At 41.4% G+C, this 25,573-nt stretch overlaps 1 protein-coding gene across 2 annotated transcripts in view; it reads left to right on the plus strand.

Moving 5' to 3' along the window:
* Positions 1–23,333, plus strand: part of GAS6 (growth arrest specific 6) — a 58,811-nt gene extending 35,478 nt beyond the window's left edge. For both annotated transcript variants that reach the window (XM_044429428.1, XM_044429427.1), the window contains 9 exons: positions 851–976; positions 2,535–2,656; positions 3,734–3,852; positions 5,867–6,056; positions 8,634–8,798; positions 10,535–10,703; positions 13,308–13,480; positions 15,267–15,495; positions 22,729–23,333. In XM_044429428.1, coding sequence (XP_044285363.1) covers positions 851–976; positions 2,535–2,656; positions 3,734–3,852; positions 5,867–6,056; positions 8,634–8,798; positions 10,535–10,703; positions 13,308–13,480; positions 15,267–15,495; positions 22,729–22,880 — 1,445 coding nt within the window. In that variant the 3' untranslated portion in view covers positions 22,881–23,333. The remainder of the gene's footprint in view (positions 1–850; positions 977–2,534; positions 2,657–3,733; positions 3,853–5,866; positions 6,057–8,633; positions 8,799–10,534; positions 10,704–13,307; positions 13,481–15,266; positions 15,496–22,728) is intronic.
* The last annotated feature ends 2,240 nt before the right edge of the window (positions 23,334–25,573 follow it).

Raw genomic sequence — 25,573 nt, forward strand, 5'->3', positions numbered from 1 at the left:
GAATGTGGGAATTCATCCCTGCCTTGCCGCATTCATGCTGTAGCTAGGCACGTTACGCTCAGCCAATAGTATTGTAATTTACCAGCCAATAGTATTGCAACTTACTCAGCTAATAGCATTGTGCTTCACCTGTGTAGCCATGTAGGGCTTGTGACCATGTGTAGCAATGAGTGCGCTTCCTGTTGCCCGCGCCTGCGCATAAGCAATCAATAAGCCTTTGTGAATCCTGCGCTTGCGCACAATCAACTAGGGTGTTCACTGCTTTACTCGATGGCTATTGGATTACGCAAGTATAAATGTATCAATCTGTGAAATAATAAAAAGGGCTGCTTGTGTTGACGCAGCACGAATTTTCTGCGAAGATCTTCTTTGTTCTCCCGAACAACCAACCAACCATGCTTTGAAACTTTATCTCTCGTCTGCAGTGTTTTATTTCTCTCTCTGAACTCTCTCGCACCAATTGTCGAGCTGGATCTCGACAACAGAAGCTATTTTCTGTGTGTTTATCTCAAGGGATGGATCAAAGAGGCTTTTTTTCCACAGGAAAAGAGTTGGCCATTTCCTTGTTATGGGATCCTTTTTGTCCTAGAAAGCCTAACCTTAACATACACAACTATAATATTCTTCCTGTGGGTTTTTTAAATCTTTCCACTGTCAGTAGCTTTGCAGCATTCACTGAAAATTGCAGTGTGACTTGTCTAGGAAGGTTGAAGTCATTTCCTACTTCCATTATTCAGCTGTAGCAATCAAGTGAAAATGGGACTGGCATGTGACTTGGGAGAGCCGGTGGCTGAAATCATGTTGACATTCTGAATGTTGTTAAATGATTGCTGTTCTTGCTCTTTTTCAGATATAGATGAATGTGCAGTATCAGCAGGGATCTGTGGAGAAGCTCGGTGTAAAAATTTGATAAGTTCTTACATGTGTGTTTGTGAAGATGGTTACATATACAATGATGTAAAAAAGGTTTGCCAAGGTCAGTTGATGGAACTACTTCCATTAAGGTTATTTTAAAGCTTGAAATTTGTCACTGTTGCCTTGTAGGGGTTTTCACCCACCCACCTTTACTAGTTATGTAAATCTCCTAAGACCCATTGATTTTTGAGTTGCTGTTAGTGTAACCAGGGTTTTCATACACATTATCACCAAACTGATGCCTTGGTCATTAATGAGCATAAGAAATAAAAGAACCTGGGATTATCTTTTGAAGCTGATTGGTGAGACACACAAAAGGAAAGATAAAGGAGCATACTCCCTCATTCCAGGCATTGTTAAACTATGGAATTTACCACCAGAAGATGTAGCTATTGTCACCAGTTTGGATGGTTTTAAAAGGGCTTAGACAAATTCATAGAGGAGGAAGAGATCAGTGGCTGCTAGTTCTGATGCTAGTTTGGATTGGGGTGTCTAAGTGAAAAGGCAGACAAGTATTATTTATTGCGTTTTTTACATTTGGGGTGGAGAGAGTCCAGTCTCAGTGGCTTGACTGGCCTTGATAACTGTTTGCCTTGAGGTATCAGGGGTGGGGGCAGTAAAATTTCTTGTGCCAGCTCTGCTTTAAAATGTGGAGACCAGTGCTTCGAAGGGATTTTTTTTACTTCCCTTCATTTGCCTGGACCAGTGTTTTCTCATTTCTGGCTTCCTGCAGCAACACATTCTTCTATTTAAAAAAAGCTCTTCTGGGTATTGACTATTCAGCTTTGATAATGCTGCTGTTGGGAGTTGATAGAGACAGGATCCATGGCTGTTTTTGCAATCTAATACAAGTCTGCAGTTTGAGTGAATGTGGCTTTGCTTGTGCTTATTTGGGTTACATGTTTGCTTTAAAAAAGGTTTGCCTGGCAACTTAATCTACATTTCCTTCATCACTGCAGTGTTTCTGGTTATAATTAAGAGTTCTTTCCTTTGATGTAATGGAATGGGCATAAATGTGGAAAGATTAAGGTTCCTCTACCCACTTCCTGGGCAGTATATCCCACTGAATTCAATGCAATTAATTTCTGAGTAGACACTCAGTTCTGTTACTTTGGAGTTCTGTTACTTCTGGAATTCTTGGTTACTTGTGTTTCTATCACCTGTGATTAACTTCTAGTAATTCAGGCAATAATTTTATCCTTATCTATCTGGGCATAAGCCTCAGAAGTAGACAGCACAGAAGGTGCTATGTGTGGCTGTGGGTTTTATGTACTTGGATCTTGAGGACTGAAATATCTTCCTGCAACAGTAAACTAGAGTTCTTTACAGTGGCCTTCCCCCAATCTGGCACCTTTCAGATGTGTGGGACAACACACGTCACCCTAACCAGCAGGCCACAGGCTGAAAATAATGGGTATTATAGTCCAGCACTGCCAGAGAGCTCTATGTTGGGGAAAGTAGCTGTGGAGGAAATAAGGTACATTTGATAATACTTACACTTACCATATAAGTATTGAGATAGTTTAAGAATAAGACATTTAAAGACCCAGAACACAAACAATCTTTTAAGCAGAACATAAGAACCTGTGTCTCTTTTTCCCTTTGGTGCTTCTTTGTAGATGTGGATGAATGCGAACAGAACTTCTGTGAGCAAACGTGTGTCAATTCACCGGGAAGTTACACCTGCCACTGCAATGGAAGAGGTGGAGTTAAGCTCTCCAGTGACATGAACACCTGTGAGGTAGTGTTCTTAATTCTTAATTCCAGTGAGCAGAACTATAGGGAAACAATCTCAAAACTTTGGAACAATGTAGTATAAAGGGGGATAGTTCAGCTAGCTCAGTTAAATACCTTCCTTACTATTTAAAAAACCCAATAATTTGTTGCTAACTTTCCCACCAAAGGGAACACTGAACATGGAAACAGGAAATGGACTTGTGTCAGTTCAGACTGTATTGTTTGTTCTGACTGACATTAGCTTTCCAGGGGCTTCAGCACTACTCTTTCACATGACCTGCTACATGCTCTTTTTCATCATGGATTTCTTGTAGCTCCCTCTGTTACCTGTGCCTACACTTACATGCCTACAAGTGGAAATGGATGATTGCTAAACATGCCGTCACCAAGTATTTTCTGTGGCATTATGAACAGGAGGACCGTCTGTAGTATCCAGCAAAGCTATAAGCCCAGGGTTGTAGAGCCACTGAATGATTCATGTTTGAAGATACTGATTCAGGAAGTCCAACCACTGGAAAATGTTGCAACTCTATTGCTAGTAGGTGCCAGGTAGCTGAGTAATGTACTAGTTTCACAGGTTGCCAGTGTTTTTCTGGGCCTAATTGAAAGTGCTGGTATTGGACTTTGGAGCACTAATGATTTCCATATAGCATGAAATGCCACCTACACCCATAAGAATGTGTCTGCTTTGAGATCAGAATCAGTGGTCGTGTTCATATGACCAGCTGTAAGAACAATGAGGCTGGCAGGCAAGAGGGATAGGACCTTCGCAAGCAGCGGCCTCCTGCTTGTACAGTCCTCTTCCAACTGATTTCCACCAGGCCCCACCATTATGGGCCTCAGCAGGCCCTCCGAACTCTCCTCAACTTTGGCATATAATTGAATTAGGATTGAGGTGGTTGTAAATCCAATGCCATCTGGTCTTAATTTTAAATTTTGATGTTATGTTTTTAAGTTTTTTGTGCACTGGCGTGGGGTGGGTAAATAAATGTCAGTTATTTTTGTTTGTTTATTTGTCTTTCACCTGTCTCTGAACAGTGTATTGAAAAGCTTGTGTGTGTTTGGCTTTTCCCCTCTGTAGGATATTTTGCCATGTGTATCTTTTGCTACTGCAAAAAGTGTTAAATCCCTCTATCTTGGAAGAATGTTTAGTGGTACACCAGTCATCAAACTGCGTTTTAAAAGAAAACAGCCTGCACGGTAAGAATCAGTTTTTAATTAAAAGAGAATCCTCTCCTTTCTACATACATGGTGATCTTGGCATGGTAATAGTGTCTTATCAACATTTTAGATGAAAATCTTGAAGAGTGTCTGCGGCTAGAGGCAGACATAACTAGAAGCAGAAGTGTTTTGTCTCTGTGTGCTTTATTTTTCTGTTGAGGAAAAACTCTGGCTTCTCTATGCTTTTGCTGTTTTGCTGGTTCCTGCTTCTGGCACTGTAGTGAAAACTGATTTGTAGCATGTAGTGATGGGCAAGTAGCAGGCCAGGGTTTTGATTTGGTTTTGATGGGAAGGGGTTTCTCACAAAAGATCTGGCATGGTTATCTAATTCAGAGTTTGTTTAGTGTTTTAATATATGTTCCCCAGCTTTTCAAGCACTGAAAATTAGTTTGGGTGAAGGGAGGAGAGCCAGCAAGGACATGATACAAAGACCACTGAATCCGGGTTCTGCTGTGAGAAGTGAAGTTGCTTTATCATTGAGAGGAGAGCTACAAATGCAGCTTCTCCAGAAATTGAAAAAAAAGCATGCTCACCACTGAATTTGTCTATCTCCAGCTTAATTTAACTGTTGCAGCTAAACGCTGTCAATGCCAGTAGTCCTCGAGAAAAATGCAAGCTGTCATTTGTCAGACCAAAATAAATAAGTTGCCTTAAAGGTGCCACAGAATTCTCTGTCATTTGTGTAACCAAGGTTTTACAGTTATGGTATGCGCAATCGTGCATACTCACTAAGGAGCAAATTGCACTGAATTTAGTAGAGCTTGTGCATTAAGAAACTTGTGGCATTACTTGACATTCCTGGGTTTCTTACAAAGCCGTTTGCAGACACAGTCAACCATCCTTTCATGTCCTTAGCCAGTTCTGGTCTGTGTTCAACACAATTCTTTGTGATTTTGAATATATTCTCTCACACACATTCTCGCCTCCACCCCGGTCATCTCTCAAGCTCTCTCTGTCTGTGGGTATTATGTTGAATTCCTTTACGTAGAAGGAATACTGAAGCGCTCTTCCCAAGCTTCCTGTGTGTACCATGTGCTTATGGGGAAGGAGTGGGTGGGAGGCAGGAACATACTACTGGATCTGCCCATGGCTGCCTATAAAAGGAAAACCAGTGCATGTACACCTTTGAACATGCATAGGCCTTTGCATGACTGGGCACTTTCATGCTCAACCACATATCCGGATTGCTTGGAAATCTTCATGCATTCAGCTGTATGCATGCAGCTTTCCCTTTTGCAGATTTTTGCCTGAACACGTGGAAGTGCAGAATATGAAGCTAGTGGCGTGCACGGTGCTGGTGGCTGAGCCAGCAGCTCAGTCCCACTTTAGTCTCTGTTCTCTTCCTCTCACAGGAAGATTTCGTAAAGAGGCTGAGGGTGCTTAACAAGTCTTCCAATATGTATTGGTACAAGTGAGAACTTGCAAGCGTTAATTATGGTAAAAGGGAGAAAAACAGGCTGGGAAGGCCCACCAACACCAGTCTCCCTTTTCCATTCTCCTTTTCACTTTCCATTAGTAGTCTTTAAGGTTCTGCAAGCCCCCGTTGTTTTGCTGAGACAGATCTACACAGCTACCCTTCTTTCCCTTCATGATTCTCATCATCTTGTCTGTCTTGGCAGTCTCAGTTGCTCTTGCACCAGTACATGCATTTTAGGAACGTTCCTTCCTTACTTCCTGGTATGGTTGCCAAGGGGAAGTGTAGAGAGCTGGTTGAAATCTTGCATTACTTTTTGTCAGGCCTTTGGGAATGAGTGGTTCTTTGCCTTTGCCTTTATTACAGACTTTGTAAATATCTGTGGAAACTGCCCCAAAATGTGCACGTTGCTATTTATAAGGAATGCTATTTAGCAGCAACAGTGTAATTATGCGTTCTCTGTACATATATCTCATTATTATTGATTCTCTGAATCAGTGCCCCTATATAGAAGGCACACTGTGTTTTTTGCTTCCTCAAACATTGCATAACTCCACTTTTTATCTTTTTGGTGGTCAGTCTTGTGGCTGAATTCGACTTTAGAACCTTTGACCCTGAAGGTATTCTTTTCTTTGCTGGAGGCCATCGAGACAGTACATGGATAGTATTGGGTTTGCGGAATGGACGGTTAGAACTGCAGCTGAAGTACAATGGAATCGGCCGTGTGACCAGCAGTGGACCAATGATCAACCATGGAATGTGGCAGACAGTGGGTATAGTACAAACTGCTGTTCTTAAACTTATAATGCTTAAGTCCAGTTGGCTCCATCTCTACCAAGTTTAGATAGGCAAGAACTAATGTTCTCCTAAAAGTGGATTTTGATATTATTCTGGCATCTTTTAAAGAATGTTTTGTTGTGACTTTATTGCATTGTTAACTTGTACGTTGCTTTCAAGGTTCTGGTAAGGCAGAAAAGTGATACACACATGTGCATAGATACACAGACATGTGCATGCACATACACTCATTTAATAATTATTTCTTAGACTTGGAGCTCCTTGCAGTTCTGCAAAGGTGCTTTCTGGAATTTAATCTTTGATGCAGAACACCATTTTATTTTTCTAAGAGTTTGTGTTCATTGCGAGCCTCCAAATTCTGTTTTGACTGGGCAGTCCTACACATGCCTACTCAAATATATGTGCTGTTGAATCCAATAGAACTTACAGGACCCAATACACTAAACTGCTTGCAAACTATTTCACTGTGGAATCAATAGGGGTTGTTGAGACAGCCTTCTTATTTAATAGATAAAACATGTCTGCAGCAGGACTTCTGCTAATATTTCAAGTTACACCCAGTCATGTCTGGTTCAGTTCCTTAACATTCACCCCAAAAATAGTTGTCTCCATTCTGCAGGGTATATGGTAGAATTTCAGAAAACCCTAAGCATAAAGTTGGCTTTCATGCAGCTATTTTCGATATATGATTGACATAAAAATCTTAAGTAGACAACATTTGGTTTCATGGCAATTCCTAAAGAGTATGGTGGGCTGATGGGTGTCTAAAATGATGAATTGCCTAAATGTATTTGTTTAAAAATAGTTAAGACTTGCAATGGAAAATATCTAATGCAGCTGACATGTGCAGGGTTGACAGCTGCAGCAGTCAGATCAGAATTTCTGAGTTACATAATGGTTTTCTCAACCTCAGTGAAGCAATGCCAGTTTGAAAAAACAAACATTGCCTTTATAAGAATTAATTGCAGATTTTCACCCTGTTGATTGGAAAAGTGATGATTTTGCCTGGAAATACAGGGGCTTTATGCCATGTCTGTGGAATCCAATGCCAACAATATCTTCACTTACCAAAAGAAATGTGGACTGTAAAAACAATTATTTTATAATTTGATGTAATTACAAGAGCTTTTCTGATAAACTGGGTAATAGTTTTAATCCTCATTAATCTTTTTTTCCTGCCAGAAATTGTTCTTTTAGTTGCAGTATTCTTGATGGCTTGTAGTTCATGCTCTTCCTTATGGTTTTGCTTTGCTTTTTAAATAAGAATCATGCCTTGGAAATAAATTATGAAAGTTGAATCCATTAGAGAGATCTTCTTATAGCTGTGCTATCCTCAATGCCATTTTTATAAATAGTTCAGAATAGGTCTTCAGAGCTAAAATGGAAAGGGAGATAACATGTTCTTGTGAATGAATATACCAGTAGTCTCTTAGAATAATGGATATGTCTGCTTTATTGATCCAACTTGAGCTTATTATATTGCTCTCAGAGCTTTTCCTTAAACAATCATCCTTGCATCTTTTCTCCAGCATTCTTTGAAAAAGTAAAGTTTTGGAATTATGCTCACCTGAAAATATCTCCTATACCTTTGTCTCACCACATCCACTATTTCATGCTAACAGCATGATCTATTGGAACAATTTGGTTGACATTGCTGTCTCATCTTGTGTGAAAGACACACGGCAACAAAATGTATTATGCATATGTGACCCACAGCAAACTATGGGCAATCAGCATCCCATGTTAAGGAAATGTAAAAAAAGCAGTTCTCAACCATATATGCATACTAACTGGTATACTCTCTGGTGTGATATGCTGACTCTGTCTTGAGATCCTGAGATAGAGAAAAGTTGCATAATACAGAAATAGTGCCTCCTTCAAGAACTTAAAATGTCAGAGTTCCCCAAAACACCATTTGGTGATCTTGAGACACTAAAATGAATGGGAGTTCACTAAGGGCACCAGTGCGTGTTCCAAAGGAGTGTTCCAGAGTTAGTGTTCCCAATTGCCTCTGTCCTGCTGGCACCAGCAAGGGAACAGAGGCAGTTTGGTCTGCCATTCCTGTGTTTAAATTAAAAAAGCAGCTAGATGGGCCTCTGACTCCATCGCAGGTAAGGAGGGAAATGGAGAGGCCCTAAGATGCTACATTTCTCTTCTCTTCCTGCCCACTGGAAACTCCTCTCCACCTGCTTTCTGATTACTGCAAGGTTATCTTTCCAACCCTGAAACACAGCTGCAGTGGTTCTTGCTGCAACAGTTGTGAAGGACAAGGCAGAAGAAGTTAGAGTTATTATTCCCAAGTTTATAGCAGTGTCTGCAGGGTGGGGTATGACCATGGAAAGGGTAGAAGTGAAAGAGTTCCTCCTCTAGACACACAAATCCCCTTAAAAATGAGGCAGAGCAATAATATGATAAAAGCCTCATGTGGAAGTAAGCCCTTATAATTTGAAATTAGAGCAGAGCATAGTCTTTGCCTTGTGTAGCTCTATATCATGCAGGTATTAAGCCTTTACTATTTTTCTCTGAAACTTTTTGTACCTTTTTTTAGATATCTGTTGAAGAACTGGAAAGAAGTTTGGTTATAAAAGTCAATAAGGATGCTGTTATGAAGATAGCAATCTCCGGGGACCTGTTTACTCTGAGCAGAGGTCTCTATCAGCTTAACCTAACAGTGGGAGGTGTTCCTTTTAAGACCAAAGATCTTGTCCAGCCCGTAAGTTCTGTTGTTAACCAAATATTATAGTGTGCTGCAGTGATGGTCGACCGGATCTGTGTGGCAGACCAACCCTCTGAAATAATTTTATTTAGTTTCTGAGACTCCTGATCAACTGTACTCAAGATGTGTTAAAATGCTTGTCTATAATGTATCAATAGTAAGGAAAAATTATTTTTCATTTTTGAAAGTTTGCATGCATTATCCAGGGTATGTATTTATTGTACATTTAAGCTGCCCAACAAATGACACTCTGTGGGCAACGTGCAGTACATTAAAATATGCAACATACATATTAAAAAAGCAATGGAAACAACACAGGATAAAGCCAGCAGCAGAGAATAAAATCATTGTGACTCCATGAAAGCAGATTAAAACCAACACCAGAACAGAGTACTAAGAGCAGTTCTTAAGATGCTTGGGAGAATAAAAGGTGCCAGCTGAACCATAACAGAGGGCATGCTTGGGCACAGGTACTCATTACAGTAAAATGTTCCTCTAATCTGGACAGTACTATCTTTGTTATCAGGTCAGACCTCTTGGGACCATAAGGCCAGTTTTGGCAGCAAAACACATGTTCATCCTCTGGAATTTTGTGAGGAGTATGGGGATGAAAGAAGCTTGCCATTTCTGATGTGTGGTGTGATATCTCTGACTCCATGTTCATAAAGTTTGTTTAGCAAGAACGGTGCAAAATCTATGCCACTTACTGTCTAGCCTCAGGCAGCAGGTTGTAGGTGACGTGAAAGGGTAAAGAATGGTTAATTATTTAATTTGTTACAGTAGTACTAATATTTTAACAATCAAGAATGGGAGAGCCATTTGGCTAATGCTCTGCAGTGTCAGCCAAAATAACTTGTGCAGCTTTGAGTACTGTCCACTGCGACTTGAATGGGTGTGGGGCACAATATTCCTCAGGCACCAGAAAGGCTTGGGCCAGCTCTGCCCATCACTGTACTTCTGCTTATCCTCCATGCCCTCCACTGCCTAGCAGCCCCTGGGGTCTCTTCTTGCCTCTTCCCATGGGGCAGGTGATCAACCGTGGATACTGCATAGATGCCACTTGCTTTCTCCATCGTTCAAGTGGAAGTGGAGGACGAGATGTCATCCACCACCGTAAAACAGTGCGGTCCATCTGTTTCAGGTGTGTGTGCTGTGGGGAGCAACTCTCGCCATTTTGGAGAGTACAGACAGTAGTGGTGGTAGATTATGGTTAGGACTGGTGGACTCTCCTGGGGCAATGGAGCCTCAAGTGACGGCTGGATGGTTCCCAGTTGACTTCCAGAGTATTTTTCCAAACACTGGAGTAATAGACATACAGTGTGACACTATAATGGACATGTCCTGTGGCACTAAACCCTATAAACCAACATTCCACAACTGGGTATCCTTTGGACCTATTAGAGTACAACTCCCATAATTCCAAGCCAGCATGGCCAGTGGATTTGTTGGGTTTGTATAATAATATTCTATAAGGAGTTAAATACCATTATGCATTGCCATAAGGTCAGTGTAGTAAAGCGATAAAGCTGTTGCACTCCTTAATACATGTGGTACCATTTCCAAGTCATGGTTGACGGAGTCTTTCATTTTTTTGAATTAAAACAATAAGTTTGATTAAAGCTTGTCTTGTGGTTTTATTGCTGTTTTGTGAACTGCAATAAGTGTGTTAAAAACATTCTTACTCCCAGATTCATTAATAATTCAAAGTAAGGGCCTTTGCTTTGTCTTGATAGATTAACCCTCGCCTGGATGGCTGCATGAGGGGCTGGAATTGGCTGAATGGTGAAGATATGACTATTCAAGAGACAGTGAGACTGAATGACAAAATGCAGTGCTTTGCAGTTGCAGGAAGAGGCTCTTTCTACCCAGGCAATGGTTTTGCAGTGTTTAATCTTAGTTACGGTAAGTACTTGGCTTTATTAAGTTGCTAGATGTGTGTTTTTTAATTGTGCAATAAAGGGGGAAAATCAAATGTCTTTTAGGGGTGGAATGGAGAAATGATAAAGCTATCTTAAAAAGTCAACTTCCTGCATATGAAAAGAAAATCTGTACAAAGGAAGTTGCATCATGTCTTTATGGAATAAAAGATCTAATATTTTCTAGCTTAAACCATCCACTGGTTGCAGTTCTAATGCACTTTTTGCTACTTACACTTCAACAGTGGTTGTAATCTCTCGCAAATACTGGCTTTTTTATTTTCTGTTTTGAATTTCACTTTTTAGGCTTCTTTCATTCAGTGCATTGTCCTGCTTTATTACCAAGAGAGAAATTCACTGTGATCTAAAATATAATGGTGAGGTTCATTTTTCTCAGTGGTCCTCAGGGTTTTTTGATTAGACACAAAGACAATGTGGTCACTTACTCAGTGACAATCAAGCTTGCATAAACTGAACTGCAGAAGAAGCCTTTCTAAGGTGATTAATACACTTCCCCATTCCAGTTGAAATTGAAATCTGCCCTTGATTCCTGAGCAGTAACTGTGTTTCATCATTTGAAAGCTACTTGCAGGGAGAAAGCAACAGCTAACACGGCTCAGCCAAGAAGCGCAAGAAAGCCAGTGTGGTGTAGTGGTTAAGAGCATGGGACTGGGACTTAGACGATCTGGGTTCTAGTCCCTGCCCAGCCATGGAGCCAACTGGGTGGCTTTGGGCCAGGCACAGACACTCAGCCCAGCCTACCTCACAGGGTTGTTGTTGTTGTGGGGATAAGATGGAATGATGTAAGCTTCCTTGAGCCCTTTGTAGGAGAAAGTCAGGATATAAATTACAATATAAATAAATACATAAATGGAAGAAAGAAAGGTTGGTCCTCTTAATGAGCACAGAAAGACTGACGTTTCTACTTCATTTAAATTCTGCTTGACATAAAGTTCTCCGCAGATAATGGGCCGTGTTGAAAAGCTTCATACTTTTTTAACCCAATGTCAAGTAATACAATTTTTAAAAGGTAAAGCACTAGAAAAGAACTTAAAATATAGGATTGTTATTCAATCCTATATTCCTTTTCATGCAGCAGTTAAATCTTAAGATATGCCTTTTCCCCTCTTCCCTAGTTATATACAGACAGTTAAAATATTTAGGATCAGAAAGGCTGTTTATTTTAAGCCATCCAATAACCAGAGTTCTTTGGGCAGTATACTAAAACAATAAGATAAAACTACCAGCAAAGAGTAAAATCACCACAGCACATAAAACCAAAGTAAAACCAGCTGCAAAATAAAAATGTAATTCTCTAAAAGCACTACAAGCCTTGGCAGGGCAGGGGGGACTTCACCTTGGACCAAAACGACCATAATATGGTGCAGGTGAGCTTCTCTGGGTGCTGCCCCTGGAAAAGCTCCTTCTCTCTGATAACATCCTGACCTGGAAGAGGGTTTTAGGTGATGACCATAGAGCCTGGGCTGCAACCCAGATGATGTGTTAGGTGACTTTACTCACCTTGTTTCTGTGTTACTTTATACAACTGTATTAGCCTGAGATGAGAAGTTTGCATGGCAAATCTCCCATGATGGATGTCCTAGGAGGGATAGGTGGTTTTCTTTTAATAAGGTCACCAATGTGAAATTCTGGAAACTGCCGTTTGGGTATATAATTATACAGGAGCTTTTACTTTGTGCCATTGTGAGCCCTAAAAGAAGACAAGAAAATCAAAATCTCCTCTTCTGTCCATACCAGTAATCAAAGAGTCTTTTTGTCCGACTATATATCTTGAGAAATTGCTAGTTATCTGGTGGCAAGTTGTTCTGTACCATTGAGGTACAAAAAAGCCTGACTTCTTAAGTACAAATGAATCATTTCCTCAAACTTGAAATAAATATAGCTTGTTCATCATTTTATTTCATAAGTAATTACCATAGTTATCTCAGCAACAGTGTCTTAAACGAATCAAGACAATTGAATGCATTTTCTTCCTTTTTTACTAGTTTCTATTACAACTAGATCTGTGTCATAACAAGAAAGATTCACGTGTGCTACAAATTAGGTGGAAGTAATGTCCATTCACAGAACATAACTCTGAAATAAGTGAGAACAGAACCCAGGACTACAATGCAGTAATGAGAATTGTGTTCTATTTATATCTTTGCTTTCGTTTCGCTGTGGCTTTTGTGAACAGCCTTGGGTCACTGGATTGAAACTGGATTATTCAGTTACTTCCTACAGCTCAAGGTTGATACCGACACTGTATGACACATTGTACAGAAGCCCTAAGAATATGGCAGGTTCGTAGCCCCTGGGGATCAAAGGCTCACTTTTGATTTAAAATGCTTTATGTTGGCTTCCGACAGCCTAAAATCTTACAACCCTTGGGAAAGGGACAAAATGGAACTGTTAGATCAGTTTGCTGTAGCAAGGCAACGCACTCTTTATTGTTGGCTGAATAAGATGTACCCATTTTGTATATGCGTTCAGCTGTTCCCTCAGATGAGAAAATCTTATCCACTGCTTGATTATTTGAATCTTTAAAAAATGTATGTACCTAGTTCTTTGCATGTTTCTGTTTCTGTAGCCCACCCGCTTGACAGCAATGAGACCAAGAAGCAATGGGAAATAAAATTAAATATTCTAATTCGGCCGGCCACAGATACCGGGGTGCTATTTGCCTTTGTCAGTAGTGAAGCAACAGTCCCTTTGTCAGTGGCTCTGATAGACTTTCATTCCACAAAGAGGCTAAAACAACAGGTAAAGATGTAAATATATATTAATGAACTGGAAGTATGTTTTAGTTTGCATTTGGTATTTCATTGAGTTCTTGTAGGGCTTGGACTGTGCAGACCAAAAACACAATTCAGTCATAGTTAAGCCATCGTGAATCCAGCTGACTTCAATGGTGGGAGTCTTTGCAAGTCCTGTTATACTCCCATATAAATCAATAGGATAGGAAAATGACAACTTTTACTCTGAATAGTTAGATACCATTAAGAATTGAGAATTACACAAATAGCAAGTAAAATAGCAGCCTGTGCTTTCTGTAGGATATCCCCCAGGAGAGTTGGGCAGATGTAAGTCTTTCACAGAATCTGGTGAATCAGTAACATACTAATTATCAATTATCAATATTTTAGCTAGACCTCCATAATCAAGCAACCAACCCCTGATCCAATAGACATAGACTTAGAATTAAAGAATTCTTAACCATGTGTTAGAGGACCAGCACCGTAGGTTAAATATTGAGCTATTCTTGCTATTCTGTGGCAGCTAATTTTTATTTATGTATTTAGAACTTTTCAATACAGCGATTTACCTTCTGCCCACACTCTCCTAAGGCACCACAGGGAAGTAACAGTGAGCTGCTCTGCTCCATACTCAGAAGTGCAATACTCTACTACTTGGGAGATGGTAAGGCTGAACGGAAAGGAGTGAGGGGTACTAATTTTCTTGAAGAAGTTTATGGCCATTGCAGAGGGCCTATCTCTGGTGAGGCAAATCTTGTAGGCATCATATGCTGAGTTGCATGGCTTGACTCTTTACCTATATGCCTCCGAATTCTCTCTCTCCTTACCGAAAAGCTGGCAAAAATTAAGAGTGAATTAATTGAGCAGGGTAGTTAAGGCTGCATCCAGAAGCATACTTTGTAGGGAATAGTTTTCATTCAAATCAGTGGAGTTGTTTCTAACAAATATGCTTAGCACCATACCTGGTGCCTGCCATGTTTTGGACTAGATTGCCAAAAATCCCCAGTGGCCGTGTTTTGCTGAACTTGATTGGAGATACAGTCCAGAAGCACTCAGAGTGTGCCAGGCTGCCTACCCCGGCAGTAAATCTGCAGTTCATGCATTTCCTACAGCCACAGCACCCAGTTTGAGGTATGTGGTGGTTATTGCCAGAGCAGGCTCAATAGGCCTGACAAAATAGGCCACAGTAAATCTACTAGAGCCCGTGGTTTCTCGGCTTGCATAGAGGAGCTCAGAGCTGGCTCCACACAGCCAGGAAATAAGGGGTGGAAGAAGTTAAAAGGAAGGAAAAAGTCCACCTCTTGGCCCTGCCCTTCTCTCTTTACCCGACTGGACCTGATAATGATCCAGTTCCCCACTTGGCAGTTGCTAATACCATAACAACTAAAAATGGAGTTTCCATCTTGAGGTCCAATATATCATTGATTTACCAGATTCTGTTAACAAAAAGTTGGCTGTGGCTTTCATGTCCAGCTTGTCAGTTTCTCAGAAGCATTAAGCTAGTCACTGTGCTGAACTAGACGATCTAGTCCAGTAAGGTAGTTCATGAGTGCTTATGTTCATGCAGATTATGCATTGTAAAGAAACATTAGGCTAGTTTCAAGACAAGTGTTTCAGAACTTTCCAGTGGGTTGGGTTAGTGGAATATTTGTGGGTGACTGTTCACTGCAATTTTTAATGACTCCTGCATTTGGCAGTCGTATCTTAAGTGTCTTAATTATTCCTAAATTAACTGAGTGTTTTTGTCTTATGACTGTGTGCAACTAACTTCCATTTTATCGTGCCTTATGCAGTTTGTCGTCTTGGCAGTGAAGAACACTGTGGTGTCCAGACTGGCAGTAAGCATTTGTGATGAACAGGAACACTTGGTTGATATCGCCATCAGCAAGGGCCAGATATTGTTGACTGTTGATGGGACAGCAGGACAGAATGAACTAAACCATTCAGAGCTAGAAGACAACTTGTCTGTCTTGGATGATTACCTTCAGTCATCTGTAAAGACCTATGTAGGAGGATTGCCAGGTATTATGACTACTGCTGGCACTACATCTGTATCTTGTCCTTTTTCCTCTTGCTAAGAACACATGGCAATTATTTATATCTTGCCTTTTTCCTTCCAAGGAACTTACATGGGCCTCCTTCTCTCCCTTTCTTTACAACAGTTTTGTGAGGTAGGCCCAGCTGAGAGTTAGTGTGTCCAGTTAGTTAGTCCAGAGCATAGTTGATACAAGTGACAGCCAAGAAAGGAGTTAGGGGAATTTGGTTTACTGCTGTAACACTCTATGGCAGACTGACTCGAGAAATAGTCTTATTAAGGTGATGTCTTGCTCTCAGTTTAAAAAAAATAGATTGCATTGAGAAGATTGTGGCTGTTCGGAGAGTTGAGAGAGAGACACGCAACTGAACCTGAAAGTTGTTTTTTAATGTGGAAAAGAGGGGAAAGTAATCAGTTTTGCCAGAAAAATGCGTTTTACACTAAGTTGCATCCAATTTTTTTTCAAGACCAGCAATATAATTAATGACAATTGTATAGATTGAGAGTGTGCAACAAGATACAATTTGCAATTTGTTCATGAAAGGGTAAAGAAATGTCCCTAGAAAGAATGTATAACAAGAACTAATGTCACACAGCTGTTCCTTTGAAGAATACCAGATTCTCCCTGGCAATCTAATGTGAAGCTAATCATCTGGTTTAGCGGCTTCCAGTCATTTATGCTGCAAGATATAGTTGTACACTGCATTTTTTTCTTCCCATGTGAGCTAATTTAATCCATTGTTGGAAGGTAGCCTGGGATCTATTGACCTAGGGGTACGCTGGCCATACAAATGGACATTTTTGAATGCATGAGGAAGACTGAATTGTATATGCATGTGTGTTGTGTCATAAGCTGGGTCACTACAGATGGGCTTTTCCTATTCATATTACCAGCCCAGACCACCAAGTGAACCATGATTTCCCATCACTGGCAAATGCATACCAGTAGGTTTGGGGACACTGGCTTGGGTAGGAACTTTTGTGAATTGGGCTGACTCACATATTACAACACAACTCTAAAATCATTCATGAACCAAAAATTCAGATATGTCTACTGCCTTTGACAGTTGCTGTGGCATTCAGTGTAAGGTGGCATCATTACCATTATTGGTGGCAGTAATGGTAATGAGCCTTCCGAGAATCTCAGTAGTCCTTAGCTTCCATGCACAAGCTCGGTGACTACGGCTGCAATTCAAAGTGATACTAGCATAGTGACTTGAGCACTGTAAGAGTTTTTACTGCTCAAAAAGCAAGCCACTGTTCCTCTTTAATAATAAAGAGGAACAGCTATTTAATAAAATAGCTTCCTCTTTAATAATTTAGTAGTGGGAACTATGGAAATAGGAACATCAGAGTTCGGTCAGATGGCTTCCTAAAAATACAAGCATTCTTACTGAAACTTCCTCAGTACTTTAGTCTACTGTGATCTTTAGTCTACCTTTGCTTTTATTTTCCGAATTATCAAGTCTGGGCATCAGTTTTTAGAGAAATGAAAGTTCAAATATCTTGTTTTGTAGATAAATTCTGCTGCACTGGAGAAGTGGAATGGAAATATCTGTAGATGTCTGCCTTTGGACGAATATTTCTGGCTGCACCCCACCAAAAATATTACACGGTTTAGCTAGTTTTCTCCAGTTAGTTGCTTTTTGATAAGTCTAGTGCTTTTTACAAGCCTAAAAAGAAAACTCTAATCCCCAGGCTTTGGGGAGTGAGGACATGGAATGTGCCACAAGTCATTATATGTTAGGCGGCCATTTCTGGCCTCAATTCAGAGTGCCAGGCCTTAAAGCTCTATATATAGCCTGAAGTGCCTGATTCTGCCTTATCTTGGAAGCTAAGCAGGGTTGGGCCTGTTTGAAATCTGGATGGGTGACTTAAATGTTGTGAACCGCCCAGAAAAATTCGGCAACAGGCAATATAGAAATTAATAATAATAATAATAATAATAATAATAATACGGCTTAGAACCAGTGTAATTCAAGGACCGTCACTCCCACATGTTGAGATCCTCTTAAAAGACCTTGGCTCTATGGAAGGGCGTTGGGTAGCAATCTAAGAGGACCTTTGATTGATGGTACCCCAGCTTTGGAACCTCCTGCTAAGGGAGACTTGGCCAGCCGGTAGTGGCCCTTTTATTTCTCTAATTTTGGCAGGTATCTTGATCTTTTTTGCTTCAGACTTTAACGCTTTTACTGGTATTTTAATATTAACTATTTTTGGTTTTATTTGATGGTACTAATTTTGTTGGATTGTTGTTTGTTCTTGGAATCCTTCAGGGTTGCAAAAAAGGTAGAAATTAGTGGGGAGTTCTCTGCATGTGTGCAGACCTGGAGAATTATCTGGAGGAGAAGGAACACACCAGTACTTTTTTTTAAAAAAATGCAGATTGAGGAGCCATTAGGAGATAACTATGGTAAAGAGTTTGAGTAGTGGTAGGTCTTTATATCATTTGCCAGTTCAGTTCTGCTAGAAGCTAGTTCCACTTGGCAACATGTAAGGATCCTTTGTTTCACCAGCTCTTCCTTTCAACTTTTCTTTTTGGAAGAGTTTTTTTTGGGGGGGTGGGGTGGGCAGCGGTATTTTTGTTCTTAGCAGATGAACCTATCACTGAGCCTGTTAGCTTTTCCTCAGAAAATTCAGCAAAGGGAAAATTAAGACATAACAATTTAATCATTCTGACAAATTCATGTGATCATGAATCTAAAAATAACACTTTCCCATTCGTTTTTAATGGAGAAATACTCCGTTTTTGCTGCTGACACTCCTGCAAAGAAAGGATAGGGCTTCCTGCACTGTACAACTGCTATTTCACTGGAAACATGTTTTGTTGATGTGTTTAAGTGTTAATTCAGAAAAGTTTCTGTGAAATTCAGTGCACAATCAACAAAACATTTCCTTCCACTTTCTGTGCAGCCTCTTAGCATTCCCAGCTTTTGAACTGGTCCCTTTAGTTATGCCTTTAAGTGGAGCCTGGACTACAGAACTTGCAGACCTCCAAACTCACAGCAGAACAATTTGTTTTCATAGGTGCACCTGAAGGGGCTGATTCAGAAACTGGCACCATGGTGTTTGCATTCATATGTGAATGAAAGTGTGGATTCTCTGTAGATTAAATTGCAGCTGAATTATAAATTAGTAATAGCAAATGTTAATATAAGCTGATTTCTTCATGTATTGGCTTATACTAAAATCCTCTCTCTCTCTTCCTGCTTCAGTGTTTACATGGATACTGGTAGGCATCTAATAACAGATTTTTACCACTTCCAACAAAGCTTTGATCCAAAAGGGTATGACCAATATATTACCTAAAGCCTCATTAGTGCAGCTTGCCTTCCACACCTTTTACCACCTAAGAAGCTAATTATTTTAGTGACTCTTAAAACAGCCAAATATTTCCTTATTCAGTATTCATGTTCTGTGGCAGGCGTATTCTCCAGCAGCCACCACTTTTTATTTATTTACATTTTCTTATCACCCAGTAGCTGAAGCTGTCTCGGTGGTTAACAAAGTTAACAAAAACGAGAAAGACATAAAACATTAAGACAATAAACAATAAAACCACAGCAACTGCAACTGAATCGACACAGAGGCTTAGCAGTGGTACAGGATAAAATGCAGATAAAAACTAACATTGAAAAATGTAACTATTAAGCTCCTGGGCAAACAAAAAGGTTTTCACCTGGCACCAAAGAGAATAGAGAGTAGGCAACAGATGTATCCCTTTGGGGAGCTCATTCCATAACAGAGGTGCAAGAACCCAGAAGGATGTCCTCCTGGTAGCCACCCTCCTTGGGAGGGGACTCCCAGAGAAGGACCTTTGAAGATGACCTTAGGGCCCAGGTAGGTACGTACGGGGCAAGGCACACCTTCTGGTAATCTGGCCCAGGCCGTTTAAGACTTTGAATGTTAATGCAAGCAGTTACAGAGGGCTGCATGATTTCTGGCACAGAATATAGTAGGCCACAAACCACTCAAAAAAGATCTGAACAACACTGAGAAACAGTCAGAAGAGGCCTCCTGGGCCATCTAGTCTGACCTCCGGCACCAGCCGACTCCACTCACGACATGCCCACCATGTGCATGTCCAGCCTATCTTTGAACACCCTCACCAATAGGGCCTCAACGACCTCTCGTGGAAGCCTATTCCACACTCTCAGAGTCCTAACTGTCAGGAAGTCCTTCCTGGCATCTAAATTGAACCTTGGTTCCCTGAGCTTTGCTCCGTTGGAGTGCATCCTGCCTTCCTCTGCAGGGGAGAACAGATCTCTACCCATCTCCATGTGACATCCCCTCACCTGTCTGTCGCCAACATATCCCCTCTGAGTCTTCTCTTCTCCAGGCTGAAGAAACCCAGTTCCCCCAGTCTCGCCTCATACCCCATCCCCTGCAAACTGGCCACTAACCTTGTGGCCCTATGCTGCACTGACTCCAACCTGGTTATATCCTTTCTGTAATGAGGGGCCCAAAACTGAGCACAATACTCCAGTTGTGGGCACACCAGAGTCATATAGAGTGGTAGTAATACCTCTCTCAATCTAGAAGCCACACTTCTGGCTATGCAGCCAAGGGTGGCGTTCGCCCTCTTGACCACCACATCACACTGCTGACTCATGTTTCGCCTGCGGTCAACCAGCACCCCGAGGTCCCTTTCACAAGTGCTGCTCTCCAGCCGCTTGTCACCTAACCTGTACTTATGACAGCTATTCCTATGCCCCAGGTGCAAGACCTTGCACTTACCCACATTGAACGCCATCCTGTTGTCTCCTGCCCACTTCCTTAGTCTGTCCAGATCCTTTTGGATCTGGAGTACCTGCTCCTCAGTTGTGGCCACTGCTCCAGTTTTAGTATCGTCTGCGAATTTGATCAGCACTGTTCACCCCTTCTTCCATGTCATTTATGAAAAGATTAAACAGGATCAGCACCAGGACAGAGCCCTGGGGGACCCCGCTTGTCACTGGCCACCATCCTGATGATTCCCCACTAATGGTTACCCTCTGCTTTCGGTCAGTCAACCATGCCCTAATCCACCGGACAGTGCTTTGGTGTATCCCAGAACTCCTCAGTTTCTCCACCAGGATATCATGGGGCACTTTGTCAAAGGCCTTGCTGGAATCCAGGTATACCACATCCACTGCATCCCCTCCATCTAGCCATCTCAAAACCTTGTCATAGAATTCCAGAAGGTTTGTCTGGCAGGACCTGTTTTTGCGGAAGCCGTGTTGTGTGGCTGTCAGCCTCCCTTCCCTATCTAGCATCGCTAGATCTCTATTATGAGCCTTTCCATTGTTTTTCCTACAATGGACGTAAGGCTAACAGGTCTGTAATTCCCCATATCCCTTCTACTACCCTTTTAGAAAATTGGGACCACTGATGCCACCCTCCAGTCCTCTGGAACTTCACCCGTTCTCCACAAGGCCTCAAAAATGAAGGCCAGCGGGCGTGAGAGAACCCCTGCCAACTCTCTAAGTACTCTTGGGTGTAACCCGTCATGGTGTGGGGCTTTTGTAATCTCCAATGCCCTGAGGAGCCCCTTGACTTCAAGGGGGGTGACTCTAATCTGTGCCCTCATCTAATCTTCTATGCGGATATTCCCCGTCCTGCTTTGGGGAGAACACAGAGGCAAAATAGTCATTTAGCATCTGTGCCTGTTCCCTCGTAACAGTCACTGGATCTCCTTCCTCCTCATTTAGTGGTCCCACCACTTGTCTCCCCTTCCTCTTCCTATTTACATGCTGATAGAAGCCCTTTTTGTTGCTCTTGATATTCTTGGCAAGTCTCAGCTCGTAATCAGCCTCAGCCTTGTGAAGAATCCTTCCGCAACGGGCTGCCTCCTCCTCCTGGTATACCCTTTTGTCTATTTGCCCCAGTACCCATTTCCTACGGAGGGTCCTCTTTCATCTAATCCCTCTAACCACAGTGCTGGTGGAAAAGAACTGTTTCTTTGTTGTGCTCATCTCCACAGAGCAGGCTCACTAATGAGCTCTTCAATCAGAGTTTTCCTCCACCTGCACCAGCCATCTCTCCTCAGCTGGCTTGGTAATCTCCCAATACCATGCGTCCCCCTACCCGTGACCTCAGCAATAGGGGTACTCCCTTGTTCCCCCAAAGTCATCTAGAGACATATTAAAATGTACATGGTAAGAACAGTAAATATACTAAAATAAACCAGCTGCTATGCCTCTAAATCAATCCACTGCAACTGTTGTGGGACTGTCCTTTCCCCACCAAGAGCTGGGCACCCAAAGTGCCACTGAACGGGTACCAAATGAGCGATGCCCTTCAGCTGCTGCCTTGATTGAGAGGCTTTGTGAAGTAGGCACCGGTAGGGGTAGGGCCCTGCCTCTGGGCCATAGAGGCGGCCTCTCCAGCCAGAGCAGGCAGGTGATCCTTCCACAGGGGAGCAAAAGGAAGGCAGCCCTCACCCCTCCTGGGTGTCCAGGCATTACAGAGTCTTTTGGAAAACCATACTCTGAGATCCAGTACTCCTCTGCCTCAGTTCACACTAGCACAGGGAAGGCTGCTTTTTCCCTTTTTCCCAGTGCCACATTTGAAATCATGTGGGCCAGTAATGGATCAAGCTGCAAGTTATTTCACTTCCCCCCACATACACACCCAAGCCTGGGGACATCAGTTCATGCAGAGACAAACCTCTTATTCTGCACTTTAAATAATTCAGAATGAATCCAGCGTCCCAAGAACTGTGAGTACACTCTTCACAGACCGAGACGATCAGATAATTAAATTACAGCAAAAGTTGGCTGCATAATATACAGTGGCAAATCTAATCTCCTGTCCAGGAGATAGCAAGAAGCCTCTTTCCAGCCACAACTCAAATCCGAGTCAGTTCAGGTCTGCTTGAAAGACAAGAGACCTGCAGGGTAAACTTGCTTTGGTGCTAAAACTCATCCAAAGATTAAAGAGAAGACCTTGAAAAGAAGGACTGGAAGAAAATCTGGGGTGGGAGGAAATTTGAATGACAACTTCTTTAGTTTATTATATGTAGAAACAGAAATTCAGTTGATGTTTCTTCTGTGAACAATTCCCTGAATTTTGCAGCTCAGCTGTTCTATAGCCAGTGTTAGTCATGGGCCCATGAACAGCTTACAGTGCAAAAGGGAAAATGTTGAATATGTTTAACATTTTTAAGAATGAGGAACTTGTTAGTAAATTTATTGATGCAGTTTTCCTTCCCTTTCTTAAAAAATCTCCCCTTTTTACAGATGTTCCTGTCACTTCAACTCCAGTCACCGCTTTCTACCATGGCTGTATGACAGTGAAAGTTAACAAGCAAACTCTGGATCTAGACGAGGCGCTTTACAAGTCCAATGACATCACATCTCATTCTTGCCCTCCAGTAAAGACTGCTCAATAGGTCCCTCTGCAACACACAAAGGCTTTATATTCAAAAAAAGTTCATTTCAATGCTTTCCTTTTTATATACATATATATATAAAGATATAAATTATTCAGACTTCCAGCACTGCGTGTATAGTTCTCTTGGACACTGAAGTTATGTAGGAGCTACTGAAACTCAAATGTCAGATTAATTATTGAAATATTTTCTTGCTTGGAAGGGTTTAAAATGTGTAATATATTTGTAAATAGTTAAGAAGACTAATATTGATAACCCAAATTTGCAAATGCTTGCCTAAGGTGAGTGGCTAAGAGAGATCATACCTGTCATGTGGCAACTGGTAATATATTCTGAGTGGACTGGAAGATTAAACATAGTAATGTATTTTTTTATTACCAAATGCTGCTTCCTGACTTACAAAATACGAAAGAATAAAACAAAAAAAACTTTTTAAGGAGTTACCTGAAGTAAGGACAAGCCTTTGTTTGGGGTGGAATTTCATTTGACATTTTCATTGCCTTATGCCATTATGCACAGCAGTTCCCTTGTCTACAGTACAAAAGAGTGAGCTGTATGGTAGGATGCCCCAGTGCACTTGCTCATTGCTACGTTTTGGGCTTTCTCCTGATGCTCTGCTTTACCCCATGAAGCCAGAGAGACTCGTTTCCATGGCACTCCAGCATCTTGGTCTGATGCAACCAAACTGCGTGCTTTGAAAGGCATTTCCCTTGCTGTTCGATACAGAGTTGGATCAAGGGTTGAAGGCACAGCCATTTAAGTCGGCTGTCAGCCACTGGAGTGCATAATGCAGTAGCCGCATCAAGCTTTGAGCAAGAGGCTGGGGCAGATGACCACCAAGATACTTCCAATATTCAGTGGTGCTAGGACTTGCGTCTCCTTGAGTAAGAATGTAGGTACCTTGGCTTCTCCCTCTCCTCACACCATCTGCGTCCTGGGGTTTCCTTAGCTTTCCCACAGCAATAATTTACTCTGGCCTGTAGAAGCCAGACTTGCTTCCTCTCTTTTCAGGCCAAAACACTCATGTGACGTGGAGATTGGATTAGGGCTTTAGCAGTTAATCTCTCCAATATGATTGGTCAAGAACAGCTACAAGCATGGATTTACTCTATATTCTTTGCTAGCATGACTCCTAAATGACTGATTTTTCTTTTAATCTATGCATTTTTCACCTATCTCTTATGGGAGACTTAAATAATGAATTGCTTTTTTCCTGTTAACAGTATGTGCAAAGCACTAAATGCTCCCAAGATCATTGGTTTATGTGGTTCAAGTTGTCCATCCATAATATCTAATGCAGAATTTTTAAAAGGATAACATAATTTATGTTACATGCTGCCCCGAGGCTTATGCGAATGGGGTGGCATATACGTTCTCAATCAATCAATCTCCCTCTCTCCCTCTCCCTCTCGCTCTCTCCGATAAGAACAGAATAATTCCAGTACAGGATCTATGAGGGGCCATGGGATGGCAAAGCTGACAGCAGTGGGGGCGCTGCTTGGGATGTGATGTCATAAGCATGCATTTGCTTTGTCAGTCCGGTCATTTAGTACATTGTCACAGAAAGTCAGTAGGCCAGTCGCAAATAGGTTTCCCCGCTTTTCCTTCTTATATACTTTCCCACTTGATTTAAAGCCCCGTTCAGGTATTGACTCTGAACAAGTCGCCTAAACACACATGGTAGGTGCACAGACCCCATAATGGCAGTAAGTTCTATTCATATACAAGCAAACAAAAGAGGAATCGATCTTCAGCCCTTGCTGCTCAACATGGCAAGGCAAGCAATGAAAGGTGTGGCTGGAGTGCAGTGGACTACAGGAGGTAGGGACAGTTTGCTTAGCCCCATGACTCCTCTTGTATACATTTCTGCATATACTGTTCAGACTTGATACCTGATCCAGGTTTTAATCTTGGTTGATAGAGAATAGGCAGAGATAGTCACACTTCTACTTCATTGCCTCCTTCATTCCTTCCCTCTCCTCAACATACTGCACATGATATAAGAATTTCTAAACTAGAGATAGGCTATAGGTAACGTGGGGGGACTCAGTCCAACCTTGGACTCACCCAATAAATAAATTTACTTCCTCCTGTTATGAAGACTTTCAAATACACCAGTCTTTCCTGTGAAAAGCAACAGAAACTTTAGCACAGCATTCCACTTATTATGTATAAGAATTAAATACTACATGACTTGTTGAATCTGTAGCATATGAAAAAGATAGCTTTTATTTTTAGGAATATTAATCACTACACAAGACAAACTATTCAGACAAGAAAATAAATCCTTTTTTTCATTTTTAAAAAACCTGGATCCCCCAATATGGTCCCTTTGGAAATACAGTTCATACAGTCCTCATTTCTGTAATATGTAGACCAAAAGTACAACTATAGTTCACACAGCATATTTTATTGTAAAATAATTATGGTCTTTTAGAAGATATATTCACAGAAAAGAAAGAAATTAATTGTGAGAAGGAAAAAGAGAAGGCTTGTTCCCTAAAACAGCTAGCTACCTATGTGCATAGCTACCTAAGTGCTCACATTCTAAACTGGGGAGATAAAAAAAGCTCACAGCTAGAGGGAGCAATCCTATGGCCTCCAGACAAAATCTGAAGGGCCCCTGGATAGTTTGGATTTGATATATTAAATGGATTCCTAATTGCAAGGTCAGAGACACCCCTCTGACCTTG

Source organism: Varanus komodoensis, unplaced genomic scaffold (genome assembly GCF_004798865.1).
Source record: "Varanus komodoensis strain SLA01 unplaced genomic scaffold, ASM479886v1 scaffold2, whole genome shotgun sequence".
NCBI classification, from domain to species: domain Eukaryota; kingdom Metazoa; phylum Chordata; class Lepidosauria; order Squamata; family Varanidae; genus Varanus; species Varanus komodoensis.